At 54.0% G+C, this 23,648-nt stretch overlaps 5 protein-coding genes across 5 annotated transcripts; 3 read left to right on the top strand and 2 right to left on the bottom strand.

Moving 5' to 3' along the window:
- The first annotated feature begins 161 nt into the window (after positions 1-161).
- fzr1b (fizzy/cell division cycle 20 related 1b) lies at positions 162-4,304 on the top strand. Its single transcript, XM_029131081.3, has 14 exons — positions 162-379; positions 775-972; positions 1,072-1,173; positions 1,264-1,330; positions 1,411-1,538; positions 1,678-1,760; positions 1,847-2,030; positions 2,122-2,187; positions 2,280-2,382; positions 2,544-2,725; positions 2,813-3,046; positions 3,212-3,316; positions 3,431-3,523; positions 3,610-4,304. Exons 2-14 carry the CDS (start codon positions 895-897, stop codon positions 3,649-3,651), a joined length of 1,467 nt encoding a protein of 488 aa, XP_028986914.1. The 5' UTR covers positions 162-379; positions 775-894; the 3' UTR covers positions 3,652-4,304.
- Positions 4,180-10,185, bottom strand: LOC114844050 (importin-13-like). The gene is made up of 21 exons (XM_029131080.3): positions 9,427-10,185; positions 8,811-8,936; positions 8,082-8,722; positions 7,868-8,008; positions 7,625-7,766; positions 7,365-7,531; positions 7,162-7,282; positions 6,941-7,088; positions 6,687-6,868; positions 6,587-6,613; positions 6,316-6,450; positions 6,099-6,245; positions 5,948-6,028; positions 5,696-5,833; positions 5,503-5,599; positions 5,375-5,427; positions 5,227-5,293; positions 5,080-5,138; positions 4,899-4,988; positions 4,618-4,799; positions 4,180-4,535 (listed from the first exon to the last, which is right to left on the bottom strand). Exons 1-21 carry the CDS (start codon positions 9,493-9,495, stop codon positions 4,442-4,444), a joined length of 2,907 nt encoding a protein of 968 aa, XP_028986913.1. The 5' UTR covers positions 9,496-10,185; the 3' UTR covers positions 4,180-4,441.
- LOC114844711 (translation initiation factor IF-2-like) lies at positions 9,958-13,222 on the top strand. Its single transcript, XM_029132260.3, has 5 exons — positions 9,958-9,973; positions 10,575-10,802; positions 11,236-11,466; positions 11,557-11,723; positions 11,823-13,222. The coding sequence occupies exons 1-5, from the start codon at positions 9,958-9,960 to the stop codon at positions 11,865-11,867; spliced, it is 687 nt and encodes a 228-aa protein (XP_028988093.1). The 3' UTR covers positions 11,868-13,222.
- Positions 13,223-13,429: 207 nt separating this feature from the next.
- mgst3a (microsomal glutathione S-transferase 3a) lies at positions 13,430-15,182 on the bottom strand. The gene is made up of 6 exons (XM_029131084.2): positions 15,028-15,182; positions 14,557-14,693; positions 14,368-14,441; positions 14,222-14,279; positions 14,031-14,103; positions 13,430-13,908 (listed from the first exon to the last, which is right to left on the bottom strand). The coding sequence occupies exons 2-6, from the start codon at positions 14,671-14,673 to the stop codon at positions 13,772-13,774; spliced, it is 459 nt and encodes a 152-aa protein (XP_028986917.1). The 5' UTR covers positions 14,674-14,693; positions 15,028-15,182; the 3' UTR covers positions 13,430-13,771.
- Positions 15,183-16,153: 971 nt separating this feature from the next.
- On the top strand, positions 16,154-22,771 carry LOC114844052 (leucine-rich repeat-containing protein 52-like). The gene is made up of 2 exons (XM_029131083.3): positions 16,154-17,220; positions 20,093-22,771. Exons 1-2 carry the CDS (start codon positions 16,572-16,574, stop codon positions 20,404-20,406), a joined length of 963 nt encoding a protein of 320 aa, XP_028986916.1. The 5' UTR covers positions 16,154-16,571; the 3' UTR covers positions 20,407-22,771.
- Positions 22,772-23,648: the final 877 nt, after the last annotated feature.

Raw genomic sequence — 23,648 nt, forward strand, 5'->3', positions numbered from 1 at the left:
GATAAAAAAGTTAACAGTACGTGGCAAATGTCGCAATAAAGGAAAAATATCTTTGTTATTTTAGGCGGCAGCGCCGTCGTGTGGCCATGTGCGGTACAGTCAGGGCGCATCTTGCAGTGACCGTGTGTCGCCAGCTGTCGTCGCTGTTGAGCGCCGCTCTCCCTCCACAGAGCAGAAGTCAACCAAACAATTTCTGTCACAGCTGATTCGGTCGCCATCTTTGTCGTGAAAATAAACAACAGCGGCGAGTCGAGCTGGCGTTTGTATGCTACCTCTGTCCCCCGGAAAGAAGGCGACAGCACTCGGACCCGCGGCGGCGTTGGAGCGTTGAGGCCGGAGATGCCAGCGGACCTGCTCCCCTGAGCCACCGTGTCCGTGGGTAAGAACGCGTCTCGGGGCGCTCGTCAGCTGATGGGGGCATCGCTCGTGTTGGCGTGAAATGGGTTGTGGCGCACGCGACCGTGATGCCATGACAACCGTGCGGCTGTCGCTAGCGCCCCGTGGCGCCGTTTAGCGATTTAACCTCCGCACCCGCGTGCGTCGGTGCGACCAGCAAAACCGGGTGTTTTTAACCGTGGGGGCGACAACAACAACAATGACAACAACAACCCAACCTCAACGTGCTCGGGCGCCGCTGACGAGGCCGTTTGTGTTATGTGCTCGCTTGGTCTAAATAGCTCCGCGTACGTGTGGTTTTTTTTTTTTTTTTTACTGTCCACGTCGGCGCGCGCGCGCGTGTTGTGAGCTAACGCTAAGCTAACCTGCCTTTCACAGGGATGGGGAGCCTGTGCGGATTTCTACACCGGGAGGGAGTGTAGGTTTAAGGGCGGGGGGGGGGGCGGGGAGGGGAGGACAGCGGCAGCGGGGCCTCGCTGCTCGTCAGCCCCGTGAGAGATGGACCAGGAGTACGAGAGACGACTGCTGAGGCAAATCAACCACCAGAACCTGCCGACGGAGGCCCGCCTGTCAAAGGTGACGTAGGGACGTCGTGACACGACGTTCCGGCTGCTTAATGATCGCATCCATGCAAAAAAAAAGCCCCGTTTGACTGTGTGTCTCTGCTCGACCCAGTGTGTGAGCGCGACCTGCAGCCCCGTCAGCGTCAAGTCCGGAGACCGCTTCATTCCCACGCGCGCTGGCAGCAACTGGAGCATCAACTTCCATTACGCCAATGTGAGCTTCTCCCCCGTTTATGTACACGCCTCCGTCGAGTCCTCATGATCACGACCATCAACCCCCAGTGTCCCGCACTTCCCTCTGCAGGAGAACGCCCTCAGCTCTCCCAACCAGAACCACAAGTCCAAGGACGCCAGTTCGGACTCGAGCAAAGGTCAGAAACCGCGGCTGTAAAATCTACCAAAGCCCCGTTGGTTCTGCTCTTCGAGCCCGGTTCGTTTGTGCCGCCCGCAGACGCCGTGGCGTACGCTGCCCTGCTGAGGAACGAGCTGCTGGGAGCCGGCGTCGAGGCGGCGCCGGACCCTCACACCGACGACCGGCGCCACGCGGTCCGTTCTCAGGACTCTCACAGCCTGTTTAGGGTGAGAGGGCGCCCGGGGCCGGACAGCTGCTTTGCAATTTAAAATCCACATTTTTCAGTCTAACTAACTACTAGTGGTTCAGATTAGCATCGCTGAATATGAAACAGCTGTGTGCGTCGTCTGCTGTGTTTCTCCACAGTACACTGTTCACACTAAGAGAGTGCCTTTTGATAGTGACAACGAAGTCTCACCTTACTCCCTTTCTCCACTTAGTAACAAGAGGTATGGCAGATCCATTTCACACACTCACAATGCTTTTGTTATCACAATTTAACCCCCCCCCCCTGTTCTCCCTGACCCGTCTGTAGTCACAAGCTGCTCCGCTCCCCTCGGAAGCCGGCGCGTAAGATCTCCAAGATCCCGTTCAAGGTGCTGGACGCTCCGGAGCTGCAGGACGACTTCTACCTTAACCTGGTGGACTGGTCCGCTGGCAACCTGCTCAGCGTCGGCCTGGGGGCCTGCGTCTACCTGTGGAGCGCCTGCACCAGTCAGGTGACAGGAGAGCCGCTGTTGGTCTCATAAGTGTTCTACAAACCTGTACCTGGATCATGAAGTAAGTTACAAATGTTCTGTGTCGTAACAGGTGACCCGCTTATGTGACCTTTCGGTGGATGGAGACTCCGTGACGTCCGTTTGTTGGAATGAGCGGGTAACACACATCCGTTGCTGTGTCAGCGTTACGCGGTGTAACTGTCTAACGGCTCCTGTAGTTTAATAGGTTTTTGCCTCGGGTTCTTCCAGGGAAGTCTGGTTGCTGTTGGAACGCACAAAGGTTATGTTCAGATCTGGGACGCAGCGGGAGGGAGGAAGCTCACCAGTCTGGAGGGTCACTCGGCCCGTGTGGGTCAGTTAGAATGTTAAAATGTTTTTATTTTTGGTGGTTACGCCATTCTTCTGCATTTTAGAACACTCTGAATTCCATAATGAGCCATAGAAAAGGCACAATGCATATTTAATAGCCGCACTGCAATGCGAGGCCTCCTCCTCCTGCGCTTTGTTCCCAAGGAGCCCTGGCCTGGAACGGGGAGCAGCTGTCGTCGGGGAGTCGGGACCGAGTGATCCTGCAGCGGGACGTCAGAACCCCACCTTCTGCCGAGAGGCGGCTGCAGGGCCACCGGCAGGAAGTGTGCGGCCTCAAATGGTCCCCCGACCACCAGCACCTCGCGTCCGGAGGCAACGACAACAAAGTGAGGCCGAACCCGACTCGAGCGCGAGCGTTAACCCGGCCGCGCCCGAGCTCACGCGCCGCTTTCTCCCCGTTTTCCCCCGCTCAGCTGTTGGTGTGGAACAGCTCCAGCCTGCTCCCAGTGCAGCAGTACAGCGACCACCTGGCGGCCGTCAAGGCCATCGCCTGGTCCCCCCACCAGCACGGGCTGCTGGCGTCGGGCGGCGGCACCGCCGACCGCTGCCTGCGCTTCTGGAACACGCTGACGGGTCAGGCTCTGCAGAGCACGGACACGGGCTCCCAGGTCTGCAACCTGGCGTGGTCCAAACACGCCAACGAACTGGTGAGCAGGCTCCCCCGGGCCGGAGCGGACTGTGATCACACTACGTGCCATTCATTAAGATAGAATTAACATAGAATCTTATGCTAGTGCTCATAAACCCACAGAGGTTCGATCCAGATGTGAGCTTCTCATTTTTCAGTATGTGCGTGTTCTGTCTTCTTGAAGGTAAGCACTCATGGCTACTCTCAGAACCAGATCCTGGTGTGGAAGTACCCATCCTTAACACAGGTGGCCAAGCTGACGGGACACTCGTACAGAGTGCTGTACTTGGTAAGACTGCAGCTTCCCACCACTGTAGGCTGTTTGATGATTGTATTAACAGCAGCTGTTGAGGCCGGAGATGCTGAATGTTTTGCTGTTCACGGTGTTTCTCACCATTCGCAGGCTGTGTCACCGGACGGGGAGGCCATCGTCACGGGGGCTGGGGACGAAACACTACGTTTCTGGAACGTCTTCAGTAAAACACGCTGCACCAAGGTCTGAGCCGCTTCGTGCTCGCCGTAATGACAAGTCCAGTGTTTGATAACGAGCCTTTCACTGTGTCATGTGTTGGTTTCCTCCAGGAATCAAAGTCGGTGCTGAACCTCTTCACTAGAATACGATAGTGAACTTGGTGTTTTGGGTCAGGACTGGATGAGGAGGAGGCTAAAGAGCCGCGGTGGAACTGCTCCGTCGCCTACACGCACCCACAGCACTTAGACCCAGTTGTCCCAGAGGCACCGGCGCCAGTCACCGCTGCGACGGGACTTCACAAATCAACTTTTTGTGCTGCTGGTGCAGCCCCAACGACAACTGCCGTCCCTCGGTGATGTCACTGATGTAGTAAAAAAAAAAAAAAAAAAGACAAGCGAAGGGAGCATCTGTCATCATGGACATGTTGCCCACGTAAAAAGGTGGCTGTTTGTTTTCCTCTCAGTTGTGAAAGTGACTTGTTTTATTCTATATCTGCAGAAGTATATGTGAAAGAGTTCTAAGCTATATAATGCAATGAGATCCTGTTTTTAAAAGGCTCTCCTCCGAACCGAGAGGAGACGGACAAGCCTTTGGTGGGGAGGGGGGGTGCTATGTTTTGATAATGTGTAATGATTCACAGCAGTATACAACCAACAGATAAACACACACGGCTGCTCATGTAGCTCTTTAGAATGATGAGTTTATTGGGGTTTCTGTCAGCTGTCAAAGTGCAGCATGAATCTTTTTAAACGTGTCATGCTTTGAAACTGGAGAAGAAGTTTTAATAAAAACGTGTTCAGCAGAGGCTCAGGTGGAACCGTCACGTCCGTGGTTCACTACTGTAGTTCCTGGTAGTCCACGGTTACTCGCTCGGGGTGAAGTCGGCGTCAGGTGCCACGTGTGGTCTGGAGCTTACTTCGGGTGAAACGCCGCGGGTTCGGGCTAGTAGTCCGAGTACCCGGAGCCCTGCAGGCCTCGGCACAGCAGGGAGAACTCCTGGACCAGCTCCTTAACGCGCCGCTTGTTGCTCTGCTCCCTGGGAGAGAGACACCACTCAGAACTGCCTATTTAAATGATGTTAATTAACCAGGCACTATTAAGCATAGATGGAGCGTCACCTTAGCAGCTGTTGGCTGAAGGTCTGCTTCTGCTCTGCGGACACCTGTGCCGAGGGGAATCCTGGGGCCTGTAGTGTTTCCTTCATCCACTGGGAAAACAGAGCTGGACAGTGTCTGTTCAGGCTCAGGAGCACCTCGGAGAAGTGCTCCGTCAGGTTGCGTGGAGACCCGCCTCCGACCGCCTGAGAGGAGGAAACGCAGTTCACTTTGATAGCAGCAATGCTATGGCTCATGGATGGGTCCGTTGTCACAGTGTTTGCTGAGTCATCGGTGGGGTTCACCTGCAGCACGGTCTCTGTGAGGAGCTTCCCATCCCTCTGCAGCACTTCAGCCAGCGGGGACACGTCTTTACAGCGAGGCAGCAGCTCTGTCTGCCAACAGCAGGTCACAAGCAAGAACAGTTGTTAAATCGGACTCTTTCGGTGAAGAGGTGAAAGCCTGCTCGTTTCTGGTTCCGCTTACAAAGAAGAGACTGGCAGCTTTTACTGTCGGCGTCTCTGGACACTTGAGCGACAGAACACCTGCAAGAGGCGGGACAGAAGACGGGTGGATGAGTCCGAGTCATCGTGGCTGTAAATGATGGAGCCGCTGGCACATAGTGATACCGACCGCAGTAAAACAGGGCGTTCGTGTCCAGCTTGTCGGACAGGTACAAGTCCGGCTTCCTCTTGAGGATCTAAAAACACGGGACACGCAGATGCTGCAGTGGTGAAAAGGTGCTGGCTGATGGAAACACTCCAGAGTTAGCGGCACCGACCTGAGCATGAAGGTACATGAATGATTCGGCGATATCAGGGTGATCGCGCAGGCCTGCAACACACAAGTAGATGTGCTGAGTAACCGGGTCCGTGTAGAAAAACCCAAACGTCCGCAGCTGCTTCTCACCTTGGTGGAATATGGCGAGTGTGGAGGCTGTTAACGCCTCAGTCAGGTTCCTGATGTTAGCGATGTGGCGTTCCTCTCCAGCAAATATGGGCACCATCTAAAAATAATAACAAACGGGAAGAGTGAGCTCTGATCCCGAATGCGCGGTTCTTCAGTAATGCTTTTATTGAGGTTCTGATCTGTGGAGGCGGACCTGCCGGGCCAGGTCCAGAGCCGAGGCCTGTGGGAAGGCGCTGTAGATCTGCCCCAGCATCTCGCTCAGCTGAGCCACCACGGGCCCGAAATCGTGTAGGAGGGTTCGGAGCGATTTATCAAATACCCCACACACTGCCTGGAGGGGGGGAGGGGGGAGGAGGGGGAGCGAGGGTGAGTCATGGAGGATCATACACGCACACAAACACACTCATGCTCATACATATGCATGCAGCCGTACCGACCCTCCTACCTCCACGACCTCTGAGTCATCCAGCCATTTGCTCAGGACGCTCTGGATCAGCGTGAACACTTGCTGAAGCACAACTACAACCTAGAAAACACGTGAAGAAACTCACCACATTATTAAACATGTTTTACAGTCAGTTTTGATGGAAACTCACTGGGTTGTGGGAGCTCTGTGAGCGTGTGAGTGCGGGGCCGCCTGCTCCTTCTAAGCCATCTGCTTGCGTGTTGACGTCCAGAGTGGTGAAGAGGCTGGACAGCATGCCCAGGATGTGGACGATGGGCTGTTTATTAGCGGGGTTAGGCTGCAGGGACGAGAGCACAGGTGAGAGCAGGCCCCGCGTGGCTGCGACGTGTTCAGCTGGGCCGCGGTACCTCCTGCTGGGCCAGCGTGTCCAGCTGCTGGACGTGAGGGCTGATGAGAGGCTGCAGTCTGTCCAGGACCTCCTCCGGAGGCAGAGCGGACAGGAGGAAGCCCAGCGCCTGCATCAGCCACATGCACTGGCTGCTCTGCACACGCGCACGCACACACACACACACACACACACACACACACACACACACACACACACACACACACACAGGCATCACGCCTTGCCTGCAGAGACACGGCGGTTCTGCTCCCGGAGGACGGCTCCGCACTCACCTTGTGCACCTCCTTCACCAGCACATCCTACAGACAAGGCAAACGTCAGTCGGTGAAGCGCGCGGCGGCGGCGCGAGGACGCGCGGCGGCGCTGTCTGACCTGCGACGCGCTGAGGATCTCCTGGGCGTACGGGCCCAGGTCGTGCCTGCACTCCCTGCAGATCCTCTTCAGAGTGGACACGCTGGACACGGACAGCTCCGCCTTCGCCAGGCCCTGGAGCACCATGGGTAATATGCCGGCCAGCATCACCGGGTGGTCGGCCAGCCACTCGGCCAGGGATCCTGTCCAACAGGGGGCGGGTCATGAGGCTGCCGGGAGGCCCGGCGGGCCGGGGGTCAGAGCCGGTACCGTACCTATGGTGTACATGACGGTGTCCGCTAGCATCACGTTGCTGACGTTGACTCTGGGGATCAGAGCAATCAGACCAGGGATCACGTCAGAGTAGTTCACGTCTATGGTCTCGGTGATGGACTGGAAGCCAAACAACAAGGCCTCTGTGTCCTGCAGTCAAATAGAGAAAGACACGTGTTGGCGGTGGTTCGCTGTTCGGAACCAGTCCGGCCGGATCCGTCACCTGCCACACCGCGGACTGCTGGGGGTCCATCAGCTGTCGGCCCAGCCGGTCGTAGAGGTTGCTGAGCAGCTCGGCCCCCAGCATCTCGTACACGTACATCAGCGTGTCGGAGATGTCCACCCTGCAGAACCGAGCAGCGGACTCAGGACAGAACCTAAACGCGCTGCAAGTCCACGCGCTCAGAACCACGGCGTTCGTCTCACCGGTAGATCCTGAACTGCTCCTTGTCGTCGGACGACCACGACTCGTACTCCTCCTGGGAGGGATAGTGGGATTTGTGGAGCAACACGTCCACCAGCTGGAAGTAAACGGGCCTGTAGACCTGCAGGTACACGGCCTGCTTCTCGTCCTCGAAGGAAAGAATGTCGTCCTGACCCGGTCAGATTAAAAAAAAAACAAACAAAAAAACATCCTTAATGCACATGTAGATGAAATGAAAATCAACAGATTTCAGCGTCCAAACCTGCAGCGTGTACCAGAAGGTGAGCGTGAGGGAGCTGGTGGTCTCACTGACTGGATAATGACCCGGGATGCCGGTACAGAACAGAATCATGTTGACCAGAGCCAGGTACTCCTGCCAGTGCTCCACCTGTTCCAACAGAACCCTGTCAGACACAAACACATGCAAACAAACACTAAAAGTCAGACACGTGTGTGTGTGTGTGTGTGTGTGTGTGTGTGTGTGTGTGTGTGTGTGTGTGTGTACCTTGAGTGTGTCTCTCCCATAGCCACAGCAATGCGACAGATCCCGTGCGAGGTCTCCCCGTCCCCATCGAGAGCCGCCGTCTTCAACTGGTCGTGGAGCCCCAGCACCAGCGGCACCAGGCCCAGCAGGGCGCTCGTGTACCTGCACACACGCAGCGGGTCACACGCCGGCAAGCGGCCCGATCCTCGCGTCCCGTCTCAGAGGTGCGTCTCACCTCTGGCAGTCCGGCTGCGACACGGCGCCGACTATGGCCTCCACGGCCGTGTCGAAGAGCTCGGGGCGGGACAGAGCCGGGAAGCAGTCCTGGACCAGCTCGTGGCTCTGCCCCAGCGGCACGTCCAGCCCGACCCAGCTGGACAGGCAGCGCAGCACCTTCTCCTTCACCCGGCTGGACGAGTCCTGGCTCTGGAGCAGCTGCCGCAGCATGGGGCACGCGACGGCCCACTCCCCGGCCAGCGCCTCCCGGAGCTGGGCGCGGCGGGCCCGAGCCAGCCGGCTGCTCTGGAACTCCTCCGGGAGGACGGTGAGCAGCTCCAGCAGGGCCAGGCAGTGCGCGTGGGGATCGGGCGCGGCCCCCGCCCCGGAGACCCCCCCGGGGGCGGGCTTCTGCGGCTGGAAGGCCCTCACCATGTCCGCCACCGGCTGCGGCCAGGCCTGAGGAATCAGATTAAGGGCCATGGAGGCCAGGGCTACGCACAGGCGGGTCAGCACCATCTTGGGCCCGGAGGAGAAGCGTAGGATGTGGGCGAGGAGCTGCAGCCTGAGGCCCTCGTGCTGCTCCGCGGGGAGGTCGCTCCAGTGGCGGGAGATCTTTGTGTGGAGCGTGCTGGCGCCGAAGAACTGGACCTCCGGGAGCTGCGGAGAGACAGATTGCAGGGCGCTATGAATGAGCGAGAGGCAGGGCGAACACTACACCGGCAGACACAGAACCGGTGAGGCGGACCTTGTCCGGGCCCAGCAGAACCCAGCAGAACTGCCATGCCTGTGCAGACGCCTGGGCCTGGGTCAGCCACTTCTGGGCCACATTCTTATGCTCCATGTCCGGATCAAAGTACAGCTGGTAGAGAGCCTGGAGACAGACACACGGACAGACAAATGAATGAATGAATTCATCCGTTCACCTGTTTCTAGGTTTTAATGATGATGTGTAATCACAGCTAACTGAACACACACATGGATAAATAAGAACGCCACCTGGCTGCTGGAGCAGCTGAGTAAAATTGTTTTCATAGCAGCTAATCCAGAGCACATGGCGTTAGTTATTATTAGGACAGCAAGTGCCTAAAGCTGGTATCATGTTGCAAAAGGTCCAGTTTGTTTCGTGGTCCTATTTTAAACTATTGAAATCGGATTAAAAACCGCACGTAGCTAATTGAATGAAGTGGTTTAATATTGAAATAACAAATTGCTTCTGCGATAAATCATTGCAGGCCTATCGCCGAACAACAATAGGCCTGTTCCATTTCCTGTCTGGAACAGAGTCGCGTGAGCAGAGTCTGCACATTTCATCCAACAAATGAAGCCAGTGAGAACTGAATGATCAGAGACGACTCACTCACCGACTCCACATTCTCCACCGTTAACTCCAGCTCCACCGGGCTGCCTCCCGGATTGGCTGGAGCGTCCATCTGGCACAGCGTGAAGCTTCACCTCCTGTTGCCTTCAGGTACCTTCTCCAAATATGAGGCCCAATCGGTAAAAAAAAAAAAGAAAAAAACAGGAAAGACGCATTCACTGTCCTCTAAAATGTGACAAAGGCTGGCAGAGGACGCAGCGGGTCGCTCAGCTGTCCATACACTGCACATGTGGGAAGTGCACTCTCGCATGACGACATACTGACCTCTGGGGACTCTAAAGTTGTCTCACATTACCACCAGCAGGGCTGACCGCCGGTCAGCTGCGGCCGCTCAGCGCCTTTAAAGCGACGCGCTGCTATTTGATCACACCTTGATGATGTTGCGCTGCGCTACTGTGATCTACTGTACAACGGGCGCTTCTGACGCACACAACTGCGCCTCTGACGCACCGACGCGTGATTGGTGCAGCGGAGCGTCGGCGACCGCAACCTGGCGCGTTCCACGCGCGCAGACATGGCCGGCAGCAAAGGCAAGAGGTGGAGGGTGAGCCGGGAATTTGCAGCCCCTTCGCTCTTCGGAGTAAAGCTCGCGCGTCCGCCGGCCGCCGCCCACGCGGCTCTCCGCCGCGCCGCGCCGCGCAGCCCCGCCCCTGCTGCCGCTCTTCTGCCCGACTCCCTCTGGATATTTTTAGCGGCGACGATGCGCCCCCGTCAAATCACGTAACGGAAACAGCCTCGGAGCTGAAAAGCGGAGCTAATTCTTGGCCGGGCTCATTGTTGATCTGCGGAGGAAGGGGACGCGGATGAGATGACATTTGAAATTAACTGGGTGTTTTGCGTGTTGCTGCTTCTTACCGGCTCATCGCGGACACAAGGTAACGCGCTCTGTGCATTTGTGCTCGACTTGGCCTCGTTATCCATTCAGCTCACGATGCTTTCGACAGCCGATCTTTAGAAACTTGCTGCTCTGCAGGATGTGGTTGCATTTGATTATTTATTTATGTAATGTTATTAAATGGTGTAACTTATTGGCTTGATAAGATGTAAACTCTTGGTCATTTATTATTGTTATATTTGTATTATTATATTATATATGGACACAATAATCAGATGGCCGTCATTTGTGTTTAGGTGAGAGCAGTGCTGGGCCTGTAGTTCTCGCCTCGACTGGCCCCTCGCGTCATGTGGGCACTCCAGCAACTCCTACCCTGAGAGAGACGCATCCTCAGCATGACGCCCCACGGCAGACACATAATCCTGCCGCGGACGCCGCGGGGAGCCGAGCGGCAGGTCCGACACAGACCGTGACGGACGTCTCCGCCTTCACCACGGCCCACGCCGCCACCGGCTCCTCCTCAGGTGAGCGGCACCGAGCAGCACGTGGGTTGAAAGTCATGACGGACAGCGACCTCATGGTCGATATTTCATGTGTAACTCAGACTCTGCCTCCAGGAAACGTTCCTTCCCTGAACGTCACGTGGGGCTGAGGTTGTGTGCCATAACCTCATTCCCCTTTTATGGATCAGATAAATATACTCCCATCAGCTGATGCTGTGTTGAACTGACAAACATATGTCATAATAAGCAACACTAAACCCATCGACCTCATGATGCAAACTTTTTAAGAGCTTTTTATCACTATTATATTATTAATTTGATGCAGAGGCCAGTGGTTTTACACAGGTGGGTTCTGTCCTGATGGATCATGCGCTTGAATGAAGCACAGGCAGCTTTAGCAGTCATTGATTATTTCCTTTTGAAGATGTCTCTGTGCTGCTTTGAATTGACACAGCGCTTTCATCCGCCCCGCCGGCTCAGAGCGCCGTCCCCGTCGCCGAGGGCCGGCCCCTCCCGACCGCAGAGCCCCTCGCCACCTTTTCATCTCCGCCGGCCCGCTCAGATCCTGGCTCCGACCCGGCTGGGTCCATCACGGCGGCCGCCACGCGCGCCTCGGCTCCGGGCCGGGGCCCCGTGGGCCCCACGCGCCGGGACGTCCCCTCTGAACTCAACATTGGCGATGAAGGTGCAGCAAGGGGAGGAAGAAGCCATCAGGCATCAGTTCAGTCTCACATATACTGATGATTGTTGTGTTTGTCCATTTCTCTGCTTTTAGACCTTAAAGGGGGCCGTCATCGTTTGACCTCCCCCCTCGACCCCCTGCTGGCTGGATTGCTATCCGTGTTCATTGTAACCACCGCTATTGTCTTTGTTGCACTCTTCCTCAAGTTCCGCCAGCGGGCAAACCACCCAGAGTTTCATCGGCTGCAGGATTTACCCATGGTACGTAAAAAAAACCAAAAAAACAGGTTAAAGTATGACCGAGGGCTCTGAAGTCATCATTTGTGAATGTAAATGACCTGCTTGTTGTCATCGCTATAGGATGATTTGATGGAGGACACGCCTCTCTCCAGATACACCTACTGACAGAGGCGACACCGGAGGAAGACGAGTGAGGGTCTGAGCGCGGCCTCGGCCTGGATGCAGCAGGATCAATATGTTTTTATGCTCAGCGATAGGATCTCGCAATAAGAGGTTCAGGTCTCACTCTCACTCACTCGTCACATCGTCTGCCTGGAGCGAGTCCCAGCTGTTATTTGGGCGAGAAGCGGGTACAGCTGTTTTGGCTTTTTGCTTTGTTTTTTCTTACATTCCCTTTAATGTTCAGACGTTCTTCAGCAAAGTGAGAACCTTGACTACACTGTGAGCCTCACTGATTCTTTATGCACTGCACTTTTAATGTAACGCGAATGGTTACACTGCCCCCTAGCGGACATTTGGAGTCATGTGGATCAAGACGCCCTCAGGTCCTTCAGCACAGGAGTAAGAGACACAGACAGACTGAGTGTAGAACGTGCTTCAAGACAGATCGAGGAATATAAACTATGATCCATTCATTGACTAAATAATAGAAAAGGGAACTTCCACAACACATTTCCAGGTTCCACATTTCTAAGTCTCATTTTATAGTAAAGAAGAAGGTAATTTAAATCAACATCTAATACCTAAAAACACTCGATACTGAATTACTGAATAACAAAGGTGCCTATAATTAATTTAATATTTATTGTTGTGGCCTTTAATGTATAGTTCAACAGTCAGGCGCCAAAGTGAGTTACTTCGTTTTTTTGTATATGTATATTTTTGTGTGTATCAAACATCATAAATCAATCAGATCCTTCTAAACTTAGTATTAGACAAAAACAACCTCAGATGAACACTAACAGCTTTTCTCCATTGTCCTTCACTCGAGTACTTTTATGATTCGGTTTTAGGTTTTTTTTTGCATTCATAGATCCACCTTTAGAAGCAATAACGCCCTCTTTCTGCGCTCCCGTCACTTAAACTTGCTGTACAACGTTGAATTCCAAATGGTTACCGTCCCAGAGTGATGTGCAGCAACACTATGGAAGCGGTGAGGACACGAGTATTGTCTGCAGTGTTGTCTTTTTAAATTCTTTTGTTATAAATTATTGTACAGTAGTGGAAAAAAAAACTAGGAAGCATATGATAAAAAGCTTTTAGGACTTGTACCTCTGATGTATCTGGAGCTGGTATTTAAAAGCTGAATTTGGTTGTTTTCACCACTGACACAAAGATCCCACCTCAATCACTTTAACACAAGTCAACTGCACTGAATGTGTGTGAAGTCATTGACATAGGAGGAAGACGTGCTGACAATAAGCTGCTGTTTCACATCTTGCTGTTCGGTGCCAACCGTGACGTACTGTTAAAGAATGCCATTAAAATGAGCTGTGGGGTGATCTCCTGTTAAAACAGAAGGAGGGAGGGTCATTATTGTGGCAGCAGTGATACAAAGGTTACTGCTGTCTCACTGCAACCTGGACTGTGAAACCTGTTGTCTGAACAAGTCATGTGGACTTTGGGCAATTAGTCAAATGATAGGCACACCCTCCAACATAAAGGCCTGTTTGCAGAAGTTAATACCCACTGCCTCCCAGTCAGAACACACACAGTTAACCATGGAAAATGGAAGCAGGTTTAGTCTTTATTCATTGAAGTACAAAAATTACATTTTCATACAAAGCGTGAGCAAATAACATTCAAATGCATCCTTACGGCTAGTTTTTAAATGTTTGCATTAGTGTAGGCTTATTGCAAAAATACATGAAACGAGTTACATTTCTAATTCATTTCAACTGATCTTATACGTAGTGGGAGCGTGCGGAGGGTCTGCTCTGCCTGGACGAGCAGGCGGGTCACCGCACAACATCTACATCCACGGTTACAATGACCCAGTTAGCGCACGTTTTGAGGAAAACCTGCTTCATGTAGACTGGCTTCAGTTACGCCCCGCGAGCTCTCCTCCATTAGCAGCACGTGTGTCGGAAAGGCCCGATGTTCGGTCCGGCCCAGCCCAGCAGGTGGCGTCCAAAGTTGAGGGTGGTCAGCATCATCCCGAGCAGAGCCACGTTCCCGAACGCGCCTCGCATTCTCTTCTTAGGATCTGGTCAGGATTTAAAAAAACAAAAAAAAAAACAAAAAAAAAAAACAACAAAAAACATTGGTTTAGCTGCATTCTTATACTAGAATATCTGATAAGAAGCTAACTGGCTACCGCTCCCTTACCGCCTGTGGAGTACCCATGTGCGTACACCTCTCTGCTGACGATCCAGACAGCCCCGAGTCCACTGGCTGCTCGCTGTTCAGGCAACAAACAAAAAAAAACAACTCACAAGTACGATACACAAATAAACAAAAAGTGTCCCGTGTGTAAACGCCTTCATTGAGGAGCGTGACGGTGCAATAAAAGTACTCACAGGACAATGCATGCCACCGATGGCCAGGCAGAAGAGGAAGGCGGGGTAGATCTCCAGGCTAACGAGGAGCGATAACAAAGAGCACGTTAACCTTTCACCTCCGTCTCACTATTAGAGGCGTGGAGCGTCACTGGGGTTCTGCTCACGTGTTCTGGTGGGCCCGCTGGACGCAGTTGAAGATGTGCCCCGTCTCTGGGTCGTCGCTGTACATCTTGGGATACTGCAGCACAGAGCGGGTTCGTCCGTCAGACACAGAGCATCAACGCAGCCTCTCGGCAACTGACAGTCAGTAGATGCCGTTCGTGTTGAGTTCTGGAGGAAAACGTCCTGCTCACCTGCACATTGTACTTCTTGCGGGCTTTGCCAACCTTCACGGCCAAGTGTCCAATCATGACCATGCTGGCGACGCCGGTCAGCACCACGTAGCCGTACTCCTTGGACAGAACGCCCATCCTGACGAGTCTGAGAGGTTCTGATGGGGAGAGGAAATGGGTTTTCACAGGGAGACAACCCGTAAAAACGCATGTTTGTTTAATGCACATTAGGACATAACATTATTGTCTGTTTGTTTTTACTGCAGCCATTAAACCGTTTACAAATCTGGTAATGATTAGGGGGAGAAAAGGGCCATAAACTCGTGAGCTGCAGACAAGGACGCGTTAAAAACGAAAGGTCAAACGGAGATCCGAGCGACGCCATTAACGCCAACGCTACACCCCAAAGCTTCACACAAACGCCGTTCACGCCCGACACTGGTACAAAGGCATCGTTAACCCGAAACACAAGAAAGGAAGCGTGAGACTCACAGCTGTAGCGCACGATGAAAAGTCAGCGACGGACTGGGCAAGTTTCCTGGTCGCAGCGTATCCGTGTGCGTAAAGGTTGACGTAGCGGGGGCGCGCACGGCGAAGAAGGCGGGGTGCGGGCGCGCGCTGGAAGGAGGAGGAGGAGGACGCGCGGACTTTTTACCCAGAGAGAGAGAGAGAGAGAGAGAGAGAGAGAGACAGAGGCTTAAACTACATTTAGTCTTTGCGTTACCGTTGCATTACCAGGTTTTGGTCACTAGATGTCCTCATAACACAAGGCATCATTCAGGAAACAGCTGTGTGGGTTAGTTAAGTCCACAGGATGGGAAGTGTGAGAAAGCATCAGGGTGTAGACGAGGCCTCCTGTGTTTTATAACGGCAGAAACAGGAGGAAGGGGCACAGGCCTCCTTATCTGCATGTGTGTGAGAGACGGAGGGCGACCAGGCTGGGGGGGGGGGGGGGTCAGCGGGCACTGCACTGACTCTGGGCCTGGGGGTAATTTCTGTCACGGACCATCGGCGGCACATCTGTCCTCCTCCTCCTCCTCCTCCTCCTCCTCCATCACGCTGAGTCTGATTCAGCACTTCAACACCTACACAGAGAACCAAGAATAGACTCGGGACTCGTACTGACAGGAGAGGAGGAAAACAACGGCTGCCCGAGACCACCCTGTCCCATCCTGTCCCATCAGCTGCTGGCTGTGTGGCAGCTAGTGTCTGAGCAGGCGGGCTTGCTTTCGTACGGCCGTCATGTCAGTCATTATTGCACGCACACACACTGGCCGTAGGGACCCCCCCCCCCCCCCTCCACCAAAAAAAGGAAAACGTCAGTATGTTTCCCAGGTGTCAGGTGCACCTGCTGCTCGTTCCGCCCCCGCAGCAGCTCAAGCACACCTGAGGCAGCCTGATATGCACACACACACACACACACACGCGCACACACACACGCGCGCGGTGATCACCGTAGCTGAAGCATCATAGGTCACCTTTACGCTGTTTCAAAGCCGCATCAATATTTAATGATAGTCTCTCATTACATCCGATGCCCAGAGGTTTCCACTTTTGCTCCAGCTCGCTGCACAGCGTGAGATCACTCCACCCCCCCCCCCCACTCCCCTCCATACCCCCACCCACCCCCAACCTCCTCGCAGTTCAGCGCGACCCCCTCGCTTGGATTCAGTTTCGGGAAGAGGGAGGATGGCGAACATGTAGCGGAGCAGCTGACCGTCACCATCAGCAGAGCAGCACAGCGGGACGCCGCGCTGCGACGGGAGGGACTCGACGAAGGTTTGACACGTGAACGAAGGACGACGGCACCTGGGTTGCCAAGTTCGACACAGTGGATGCGCGCGCGCGGTCCAGACGCGGCAAACGGCATGGAGTGAGACCCGTTACGCGCGGGAGGTGTCCACGGAACCAGCCTCGGGTTCGCCCTTCCGCGGAAACCGTTTCTGAGCTGAGCGCGTTAGTGAGCATGTATCAATGAAGAATGTGAGCGCGCCGGACTCTCTCCCAACGGGGTGGATGAAGCCCGCGGCGGTGTCATGCGTCTTGCCCCGCAGCCAAGCGCGCAACCCTTGCGGCTCGTAGTTCTGGTGCTCTTCGCCACGGGCGCGATCACGTCCCCGGTGCTGTCGACGGGCTGCCCGGACAGGTGCGTGTGCGACGACCAGCTGGTGGTCCAGTGCGCTGGGCAGCACCTCACCGCCTTCCCGGTCAACCTGCCGCTGGCCACGCGGCAGCTCATCATCTCCAACAACCGCATCGTCGAGCTGCCGCCGCTCGCGCTCAACTACCTCTCGGACCTGGTGTACCTGGATTGCAGCAACAACTCGCTGACGGAGGTTTCCGAGTCCACGTTCGGGAATCTGCGCAAGCTGGCCTACCTGGACCTCTCCTTCAACACCTTGACCCGCATCGAGGACAGGACGTTCGGCCCCTTGGCGAGTCTGGTGATGCTGCGGATGACCGACAACCCGGGGCTGTCGGAGATCCATTCGGACGCCTTCGCGGAGACCGCAGCGCTCCAGGTCCTGGACGTGAGCCGGAACAACCTGACGGTCCTCAACGTCACCTCCCTGATCGCCCTGCCCGCCCTGCGCTCGCTGGGGCTCAGCGGGAACCCGTGGCGGTGCGAGTGCGACAACGAGGACCTGTGCCTGTGGGTCCACCTGGAGGGCTTCAAGTTCCAAGGTGCTGTCGCGTTCTGGTCCCACGGTAGTGTCACGTAAAGCGACGTGTTAGAAAAGCGCTCACAAGGGATATTCTGTCCAGTTATTAATTGTGGGATAGCTGCCTTTCTCAGTAATTCTCTTGAATCATGCACCGTGAGGAAACAACTTTAAGACTTTATTTTGAACTCATACCTGTAACTGTTTACGCACAGCTCATTGGAAAAAAGACAAACAAAACAGCTGATATAATATTTTAGTGCTTTATGTATCTGACATCCAACAAACACGGTGATAAATATGACCAGTGAGTTCCATCACAGAATAATTTAACACCTTACTGTCAGAACAATAACAGCTGAAAGCGAGTCTCCTCGTTATGTTATGTGTCATGATTTAAAGGCAGGATACATGTTTTAATACAATCAAAAAAATCCCGTTTAAAGATTCTCAACAAAAAATGACACTGACAGCGAAGGAACGATTCATGTTCAAACACATCAGGAGCTGTCACTCACACGTCACCTTACTCTCCAAACAAATACACACACACACACACACACACACACACACACACACCTCGGGCTTGTTCAGTTTACCGGAGCGTGGAGCCTTCACTCTGTCCTTTCAGCTGGATCGGGCGCAGGTGACGGCGTCCACACTATCACGTAACAAAGACGGGGAAAGAGGATCGGAGCCGCTGGGTTTCTGTGCTGTCATCTGTGTTCATCAGTTCAGCTCCGCTTTCTGCGCTTGGGTCGGAACACGAGCCAGTAATCGTTCAGCCCGCGGGACGCGGCTCCGCAGGTGCGACTGGAGTCGAGCTGATGGACGCGCGTGATCGGCCATTATCGCTGAGTGATCACACCGTGGATGTGTCACTATGCGAAAGGGCAGCTGCTATTTATAGTGTGTCTTAGTGAGCGACGAGCCGCGTACACTTTTAACACCGTAGCTGTGCTCACTGGAGAGGCTTCCCCCTCACACACACACCACACACACACACACACACACACACACACACACACACACACACACACACACACACACACACACACACACACACACACACACACGTTCCCCGTAAGGACTCCTGCAGTCGCTGCCCCACTTTCCTGCTGTTCCTCTTTTGTCTCGCTTGATTTGAAGCCTCCTCGTGACAGCTGCCAGCTTGGAGCAGTGCGAGCAGACAGGCGTTCTACCTATGTCATTCCTGTCCAAAGCAGAGGCAGCAGAAACTCATGCATCTGGGCACGCTCTCGCGGATTGATCGACTCAGACAGAGGCAGAAGGACGACATGATGGAGACGACTGTGTTTACGCTTGTTATCGCTCGTCTGGGTCTCACCTGGTTCATGCTCGCTTGTCTCCTCGGTTTAGGAAACACATCAATAGCAGGAGAGCGAGCGGGCGAGCGAGTGAGGGCGAGAGCTCCAGGAAGGAACCAACAGATTCTCCTCTGTCTCGCCTTCCTGGCTGGATTAGCACTCGTTCCGCGGTTATATAAGGAGAGCGTCTAGAAATAGAGCAGAGTGTAGCTGGGGGAAGGAGAGAGGGAAAGCCCTCTTCTTTGATGCCAGTCCCTTTGGGGGTGGGGTGGGGGGGAGGTGAAAGCCAGAAGGGTTTCCTTCCTAGCTGCCAGGCACGCGCTCGGACACGTGCACGCACACACAGACTCTGGAAGGGCGAGAGAGAGAGAGGGGGGGTCGAAGGCTTGTGCGGAGGATTTGCACATGTTCATGTTAAAAAAAGTGTGAGTGTGTGTGTGTGTGTGTGTGTGTGTGTGTGTGTGTGTGTGTGTGTGTGTGTGTGTGTGTGTGTGTGCGTTTGTGCGTGCATAGATCTGGAGCCCCAGTGTAACAGCACATTGCGTGAATCGTACACAGCAGCGCCCTTTGAGAGGATAAGAGTAGGCTCTGAATTCTCGCTGGTAAACAGAGCTTAGTGAAGCAGACTGTTCTCCGGCTGAACGCTCGTTTCCAGATTTGTCAGAAAAGCCTCTTTTTTGAGCCGAGCACACGAACCGAGGAGCGCATTATGGGAAAGTGCATCTCGCCCGTGTAATGAAATTAGCCCGATGATTGAAAGCTCCCTCTCTCCCCGTCAGATGGAACGCCTTGCATCGTCCCCGGGGCTGAAATGGGCAACGTGACGGATCAATGCATGGAAACAATCAGTAAAGGCTGAATCGCGCTACAACTGAACTAAACCAAAAAGAACAAACACACAATCAAACCTTACAGCTCAAATGGTGACGTTTGAGACAAATCAGCCTCTGTAGACGACAGTGGGACGTCCTCCAGGGCGGAGTGGCCGCATTTGCAGACTGTTGTTCTGCTCCACCTTCTGCTCACGGTCACGAGAGACTCGGGATCATTTTCACGGAGAACGGGAGCTGCTGCAGAGCTCGGCAGCCTCTGATGCCACCGCCGGGCCTGCGAAACGCCCCCCGTCCGCTGCAGCCTTTTCTATCAGGCTTCAGCCAGAGGCAGAGGCGCCCTGTTGTCCGTGGTTTCAGGCCGACACCAGTCGCTCTCCGCGCCGCGCGAGGAGAAAGGAGTTTGAATAATTCACCCACGGACGCTTTTGTAATTTAATGCCGCATCGGGAACGTCCCGGCGCCCGCGGGGGGAGGTTTTCTGATGATGCCGCTGAAGTTCTGCTGAGTGTTTAACAGTTCCCTGTTGAGGTTTCTGTGCACTTGGTCACAGTTTTCACAACATCAAAGGACCCTTTTAATCATATGCTAATCGATAGCAAAATGTCACTGGATATTTGCTAATGACGTGAGGTCACATGAATCTGTAAATTGTTTTAGAATGTTCACATGGGCATTTTCTGTCTTTGGTCTGAGAGCGTTTATTTCACGCCTCGTCCGTGTGTTTGTGCGACAGACGAAGGCCAGACGGTGTGCGGCTCCCCCGCCGACGCGCAGGGCCGCCGCCTGGGCGAGGTGGGCGTCCAGCTGCGCGCGCTGTGCCACCAGACGCTGGGCTCCTGGGACTACCTGTTCTTCGTGGCCATCGGCTTCGTCATCTTCGCCGCCGGCACCGTGTCGGCGTGGGTGATGGGCGTCGTCATGGTGCTGTACGAGCGCTACATCAAGAAGAAAGACGGGCAGCCGGACGAGGAGGAGGGGCCCGGCGACAAGGGGCGGAGCTCGCGGGCCAGGGGCGACCACGGCAACGGGAGGTCGCACACAGTTTGAGAGGGCCCGGACCCCCCCGCGGTGCCTCCCGGCGGCTTCCAGGACTGTCTGAGTCCACTGACACCGAGTCAGACTCATCCCCGAAGGAGGACGGGCACCATTCACCGGAGATCAGGAATGTTCACGGGTGCTCGTGTGTGCACATATGCGACTTTGTGCGACGTTTGGTGGGAAAGGCGACGCGATCGCGCGTGTTTTTGTACCAAATGCGAAGGGGCAGCTGTGGCTTAGCTTCCCAGAGAGGCTGGAGACAGGTTCAGCAGCCAGTGTGGCTCCGTCACAAGGTAACAGCGCCTCTAATCCCCCAGAAATAAACACTAAACCTCAGTGAGGAGCGACAACCTATCCTGTCAACTCCTCCCAAATGAGAAACATTCCAGTAACTCTCCAGTACATTTATACAGTCGAGTTAAAGGTGAAGTCGGACTTTTCTGCACAGCTCTGCAGCTTCGGCGTCAAATCCTGAACAGGGGTCGACAGTAGTCACACGTGACAAAGAGGACTGTGTTTTTCACCTCACACAACAGCGCCTCTGCTTACGTACTAGCCGTTCGCTGTGTCGCTGCTCGTCTATTAGCCCAGAAGTGCGGTCACGGTCAGCGTGAAACGTGTGCCCACTGCTGCAGCGGGTCCCGCTCCGTGGCAGGTGAACAGAGTGCGATGCTCGACTTGTGCCCCGTCTGTTTCTGCATGCACTGTTAAAGCACCAAACGCCTTATGACACATGTAAAAGTGTACATACTGTAATAGAACCTTCTGCAGCATAAAAATCATCTAAATTGATCATTTCAGCCATTTTGGGGAAACTCTCTTGATGAACTGATGAATCCAGCCCAGACTGTGGAGTAACACTTTACAGCAATAAATATCGAACATGAATTCATATATATTTATACAGTATTTAGGATGACAGCGTGATGATAAGAACTAGAATGTAGTGGGCTCAGGCCAAGAAGGCTCAGGTCATTTCTCCCTAATTCATTAGGAACCCAAAGGAGGTCTCGCGTGTGTTCGTCCATCATCAATCCGTTTGAGGGAGTCATTTGCATTCATAGTTGACGTAACTATGCGTGACCCACGCGTATTTACCCTCATGGCACATAAAGCGTGCACGTGAGGCGCCGATCAGCTGAGACGCCCTTGAGCAGCTCTCGCGGCGTCGGCTGTAATATTTGCATATAAACAGAGTGCACTGCGTGATGCGCGTATTTGTTGAGGTCCGTGTGCTTAAACCCCCCTATACAGTACATGCACCGGGTGTCAGGCGCGAGGGGGTGTTACTGTACATCCTGCTGAAGCGTGCTGACGAGGCCACGTGACGCCACAGGCAAGGTTGAGGGTGCGGCATGGAAATGGGAGAGCTGGCTGCTCGAATTCACGTCAGGACCGTGACACGGTTGGACTGACGGGGAGTGGATATCACGCGTGTACACTGTCTGTACTGACAGCGTGGGTCCGCGGAGGTTCTTTACAGCAGCACCGACCCGGTTTCCTGCCGGCGGCTGGCGGTCGGGCCTCGGGGGCGGCGCCGGCGGCCCGACTGTGACAGCCGAGCAGCTCCAGACCCAGCGGAGGCGCCGGTTCTTGCCCGTGGCCCGCGGGACCGGCGCCTCGGCCCCGCGTCCTGTGTGCGTCCGAGCTGAGGGCAAAGTGGCCGCTGTCGAAACGCCCGCAGACGGGAGATGTGACATCAAGTGGGAGCGGCTCTAACCGGCCGCAACAGCCCGCTGACACATCTGCTCACCAACACACACGTCTGAAGCGAGTATTTTAGTCACTCACAGAGCACTTTCTGACTTCGCACTTAGAAGTGAGGCGCGTGTGAACCACTGCCACTAAACGACCAAATAACCAAACTACTGCCACTTAGATCCAAACCACACCTCTCTCTGGAGCTGGAACATAAAGGACTCGCTGCAACTTATATTAAGTTAGATATTCTTCTTATGCTTACAATTGTAAACATACATATTATGAACAGTATATTGAATGCTCTTGTTTTGTATTCTTATGCTTTAAGGAGTTGTCATTTCATATTGTATCTATAGTGAAGCACAGACATAAGCAAAGCGCCTGGTTTATATCACAGGCCTTTTTTTATTTCACTCTTTGACACAACGTATTCTCACTAGACGTGTTTTGTGATATTTATTTCCCTTAAACGAATGACGTTCTTGTGTTTGCTCCTGTGTTCCGCGTCGTATGTTTTCTATGGGGCTATTGATTGACAGCAGAGATCGGGGCCCCGCCCCCGCTTGGCAGCGAGGACGATGGTCGTGCTGCTGTTACACATCTGCACACAGGCTCAGGGGCCTGACAAATCTGTATCCTTCCCACAGTCCCCAATAAAAGGTCATTTCGAGAGGATGTGTGTCCGTTTGTGTGTCACAGTTCTGCCTGAAGAAGGTATTTTTTACTTTGCCTTGTTGGACTTTTTTTTTTCGAGTATCTCATTAGCATTCAAGTGAAAAAATAAAGACAATGTATGTTGTCCTGCACAGAGCTGCTCAACTGTGTACACACACGCACGCACGCACGCACGCACGCACGCACGCACGCACGCACGCACGCACGCACGCACGCACGCACGCACGCACGCACGCACGCACGCACACACACACACACACACACACACACACACACACACACACACACACACACACACACACACACACACACACAGCTGGGGTGGGGTTCATACTGTACGCTGGATGCCGGTCCACAGTTGTGTTAATCCCGTAGAGCTGGCGGCACCAGATAACGAGACGCTTACGCACACTAAGCTCCCACTCAAAGGCAGCGCAGCGACGCTCGGGCCGAGGAAGCGATGGTGCAAATTGGTCGGCGGTATTTTTGCACAACAATCGCGGAGCATGAAAAGGTTTTTAATACACTTTGACTCGCGCTATCGCTCTTATCTTCGGTACGATGTGTCTCTCTTCATCCCTCGCTTGTTTCATTTGTCTCGTCTAAAGATATTTTGGGCATTAAGTTCTTTCTTTTTGCACCTGTCAGTGTCTCGCTTCACGTCAGCCATATTGTACTTCTATTTCTCTTACTACTAGAACTGTTTGACAACCTGAGGGACGGGCTGCTTTGCTTAATAAGGGGATTGATGAATTGTGTGTGTAAAAACGTCTTGCACACCAGTAAAGATAAAAGAAATTCGTCCCGACCCTCCATAAAGGTCATTTGGTTCATTATGTCGTCTTGTCCGTCTACTTGATACGTCCTGTCATCCT

Source organism: Betta splendens, chromosome 17 (genome assembly GCF_900634795.4).
Source record: "Betta splendens chromosome 17, fBetSpl5.4, whole genome shotgun sequence".
NCBI classification, from domain to species: domain Eukaryota; kingdom Metazoa; phylum Chordata; class Actinopteri; order Anabantiformes; family Osphronemidae; genus Betta; species Betta splendens.

Excerpts from the sequence above, each read along its gene's own strand:
- fzr1b (XM_029131081.3), top strand. The coding sequence starts at position 895 with ATGGACCAGGAGTACGAGAGACGACTGCTGAGGCAAATCAACCACCAG. Across the intron at positions 2,188-2,279 it reads CCGTTTGTTGGAATGAGCGG|GGAAGTCTGGTTGCTGTTGG; the intron begins GTAACACACATC and ends GGGTTCTTCCAG. Across the intron at positions 3,317-3,430 it reads CGTACAGAGTGCTGTACTTG|GCTGTGTCACCGGACGGGGA; the intron begins GTAAGACTGCAG and ends CACCATTCGCAG.
- LOC114844050 (XM_029131080.3), bottom strand. The coding sequence starts at position 9,495 with ATGGACGCTCCAGCCAATCCGGGAGGCAGCCCGGTGGAGCTGGAGTTA. Across the intron at positions 5,600-5,695 it reads CTCTGGACCTGGCCCGGCAG|ATGGTGCCCATATTTGCTGG; the intron begins GTCCGCCTCCAC and ends TATTATTTTTAG. Across the intron at positions 5,139-5,226 it reads GAACGCCCTGTTTTACTGCG|GTGTTCTGTCGCTCAAGTGT; the intron begins GTCGGTATCACT and ends CGCCTCTTGCAG.
- LOC114844711 (XM_029132260.3), top strand. Across the intron at positions 10,803-11,235 it reads CGCCACCGGCTCCTCCTCAG|CGCTTTCATCCGCCCCGCCG; the intron begins GTGAGCGGCACC and ends GAATTGACACAG. Across the intron at positions 11,724-11,822 it reads GGCTGCAGGATTTACCCATG|GATGATTTGATGGAGGACAC; the intron begins GTACGTAAAAAA and ends TCATCGCTATAG.
- mgst3a (XM_029131084.2), bottom strand. The coding sequence starts at position 14,673 with ATGGGCGTTCTGTCCAAGGAGTACGGCTACGTGGTGCTGACCGGCGTC. Across the intron at positions 14,280-14,367 it reads CAGCGGGCCCACCAGAACAC|CCTGGAGATCTACCCCGCCT; the intron begins GTGAGCAGAACC and ends GCTCCTCGTTAG. Across the intron at positions 13,909-14,030 it reads ACATGGGTACTCCACAGGCG|ATCCTAAGAAGAGAATGCGA; the intron begins GTAAGGGAGCGG and ends AATCCTGACCAG.
- LOC114844052 (XM_029131083.3), top strand. The coding sequence starts at position 16,572 with ATGCGTCTTGCCCCGCAGCCAAGCGCGCAACCCTTGCGGCTCGTAGTT. Across the intron at positions 17,221-20,092 it reads GGAGGGCTTCAAGTTCCAAG|ACGAAGGCCAGACGGTGTGC; the intron begins GTGCTGTCGCGT and ends TTTGTGCGACAG.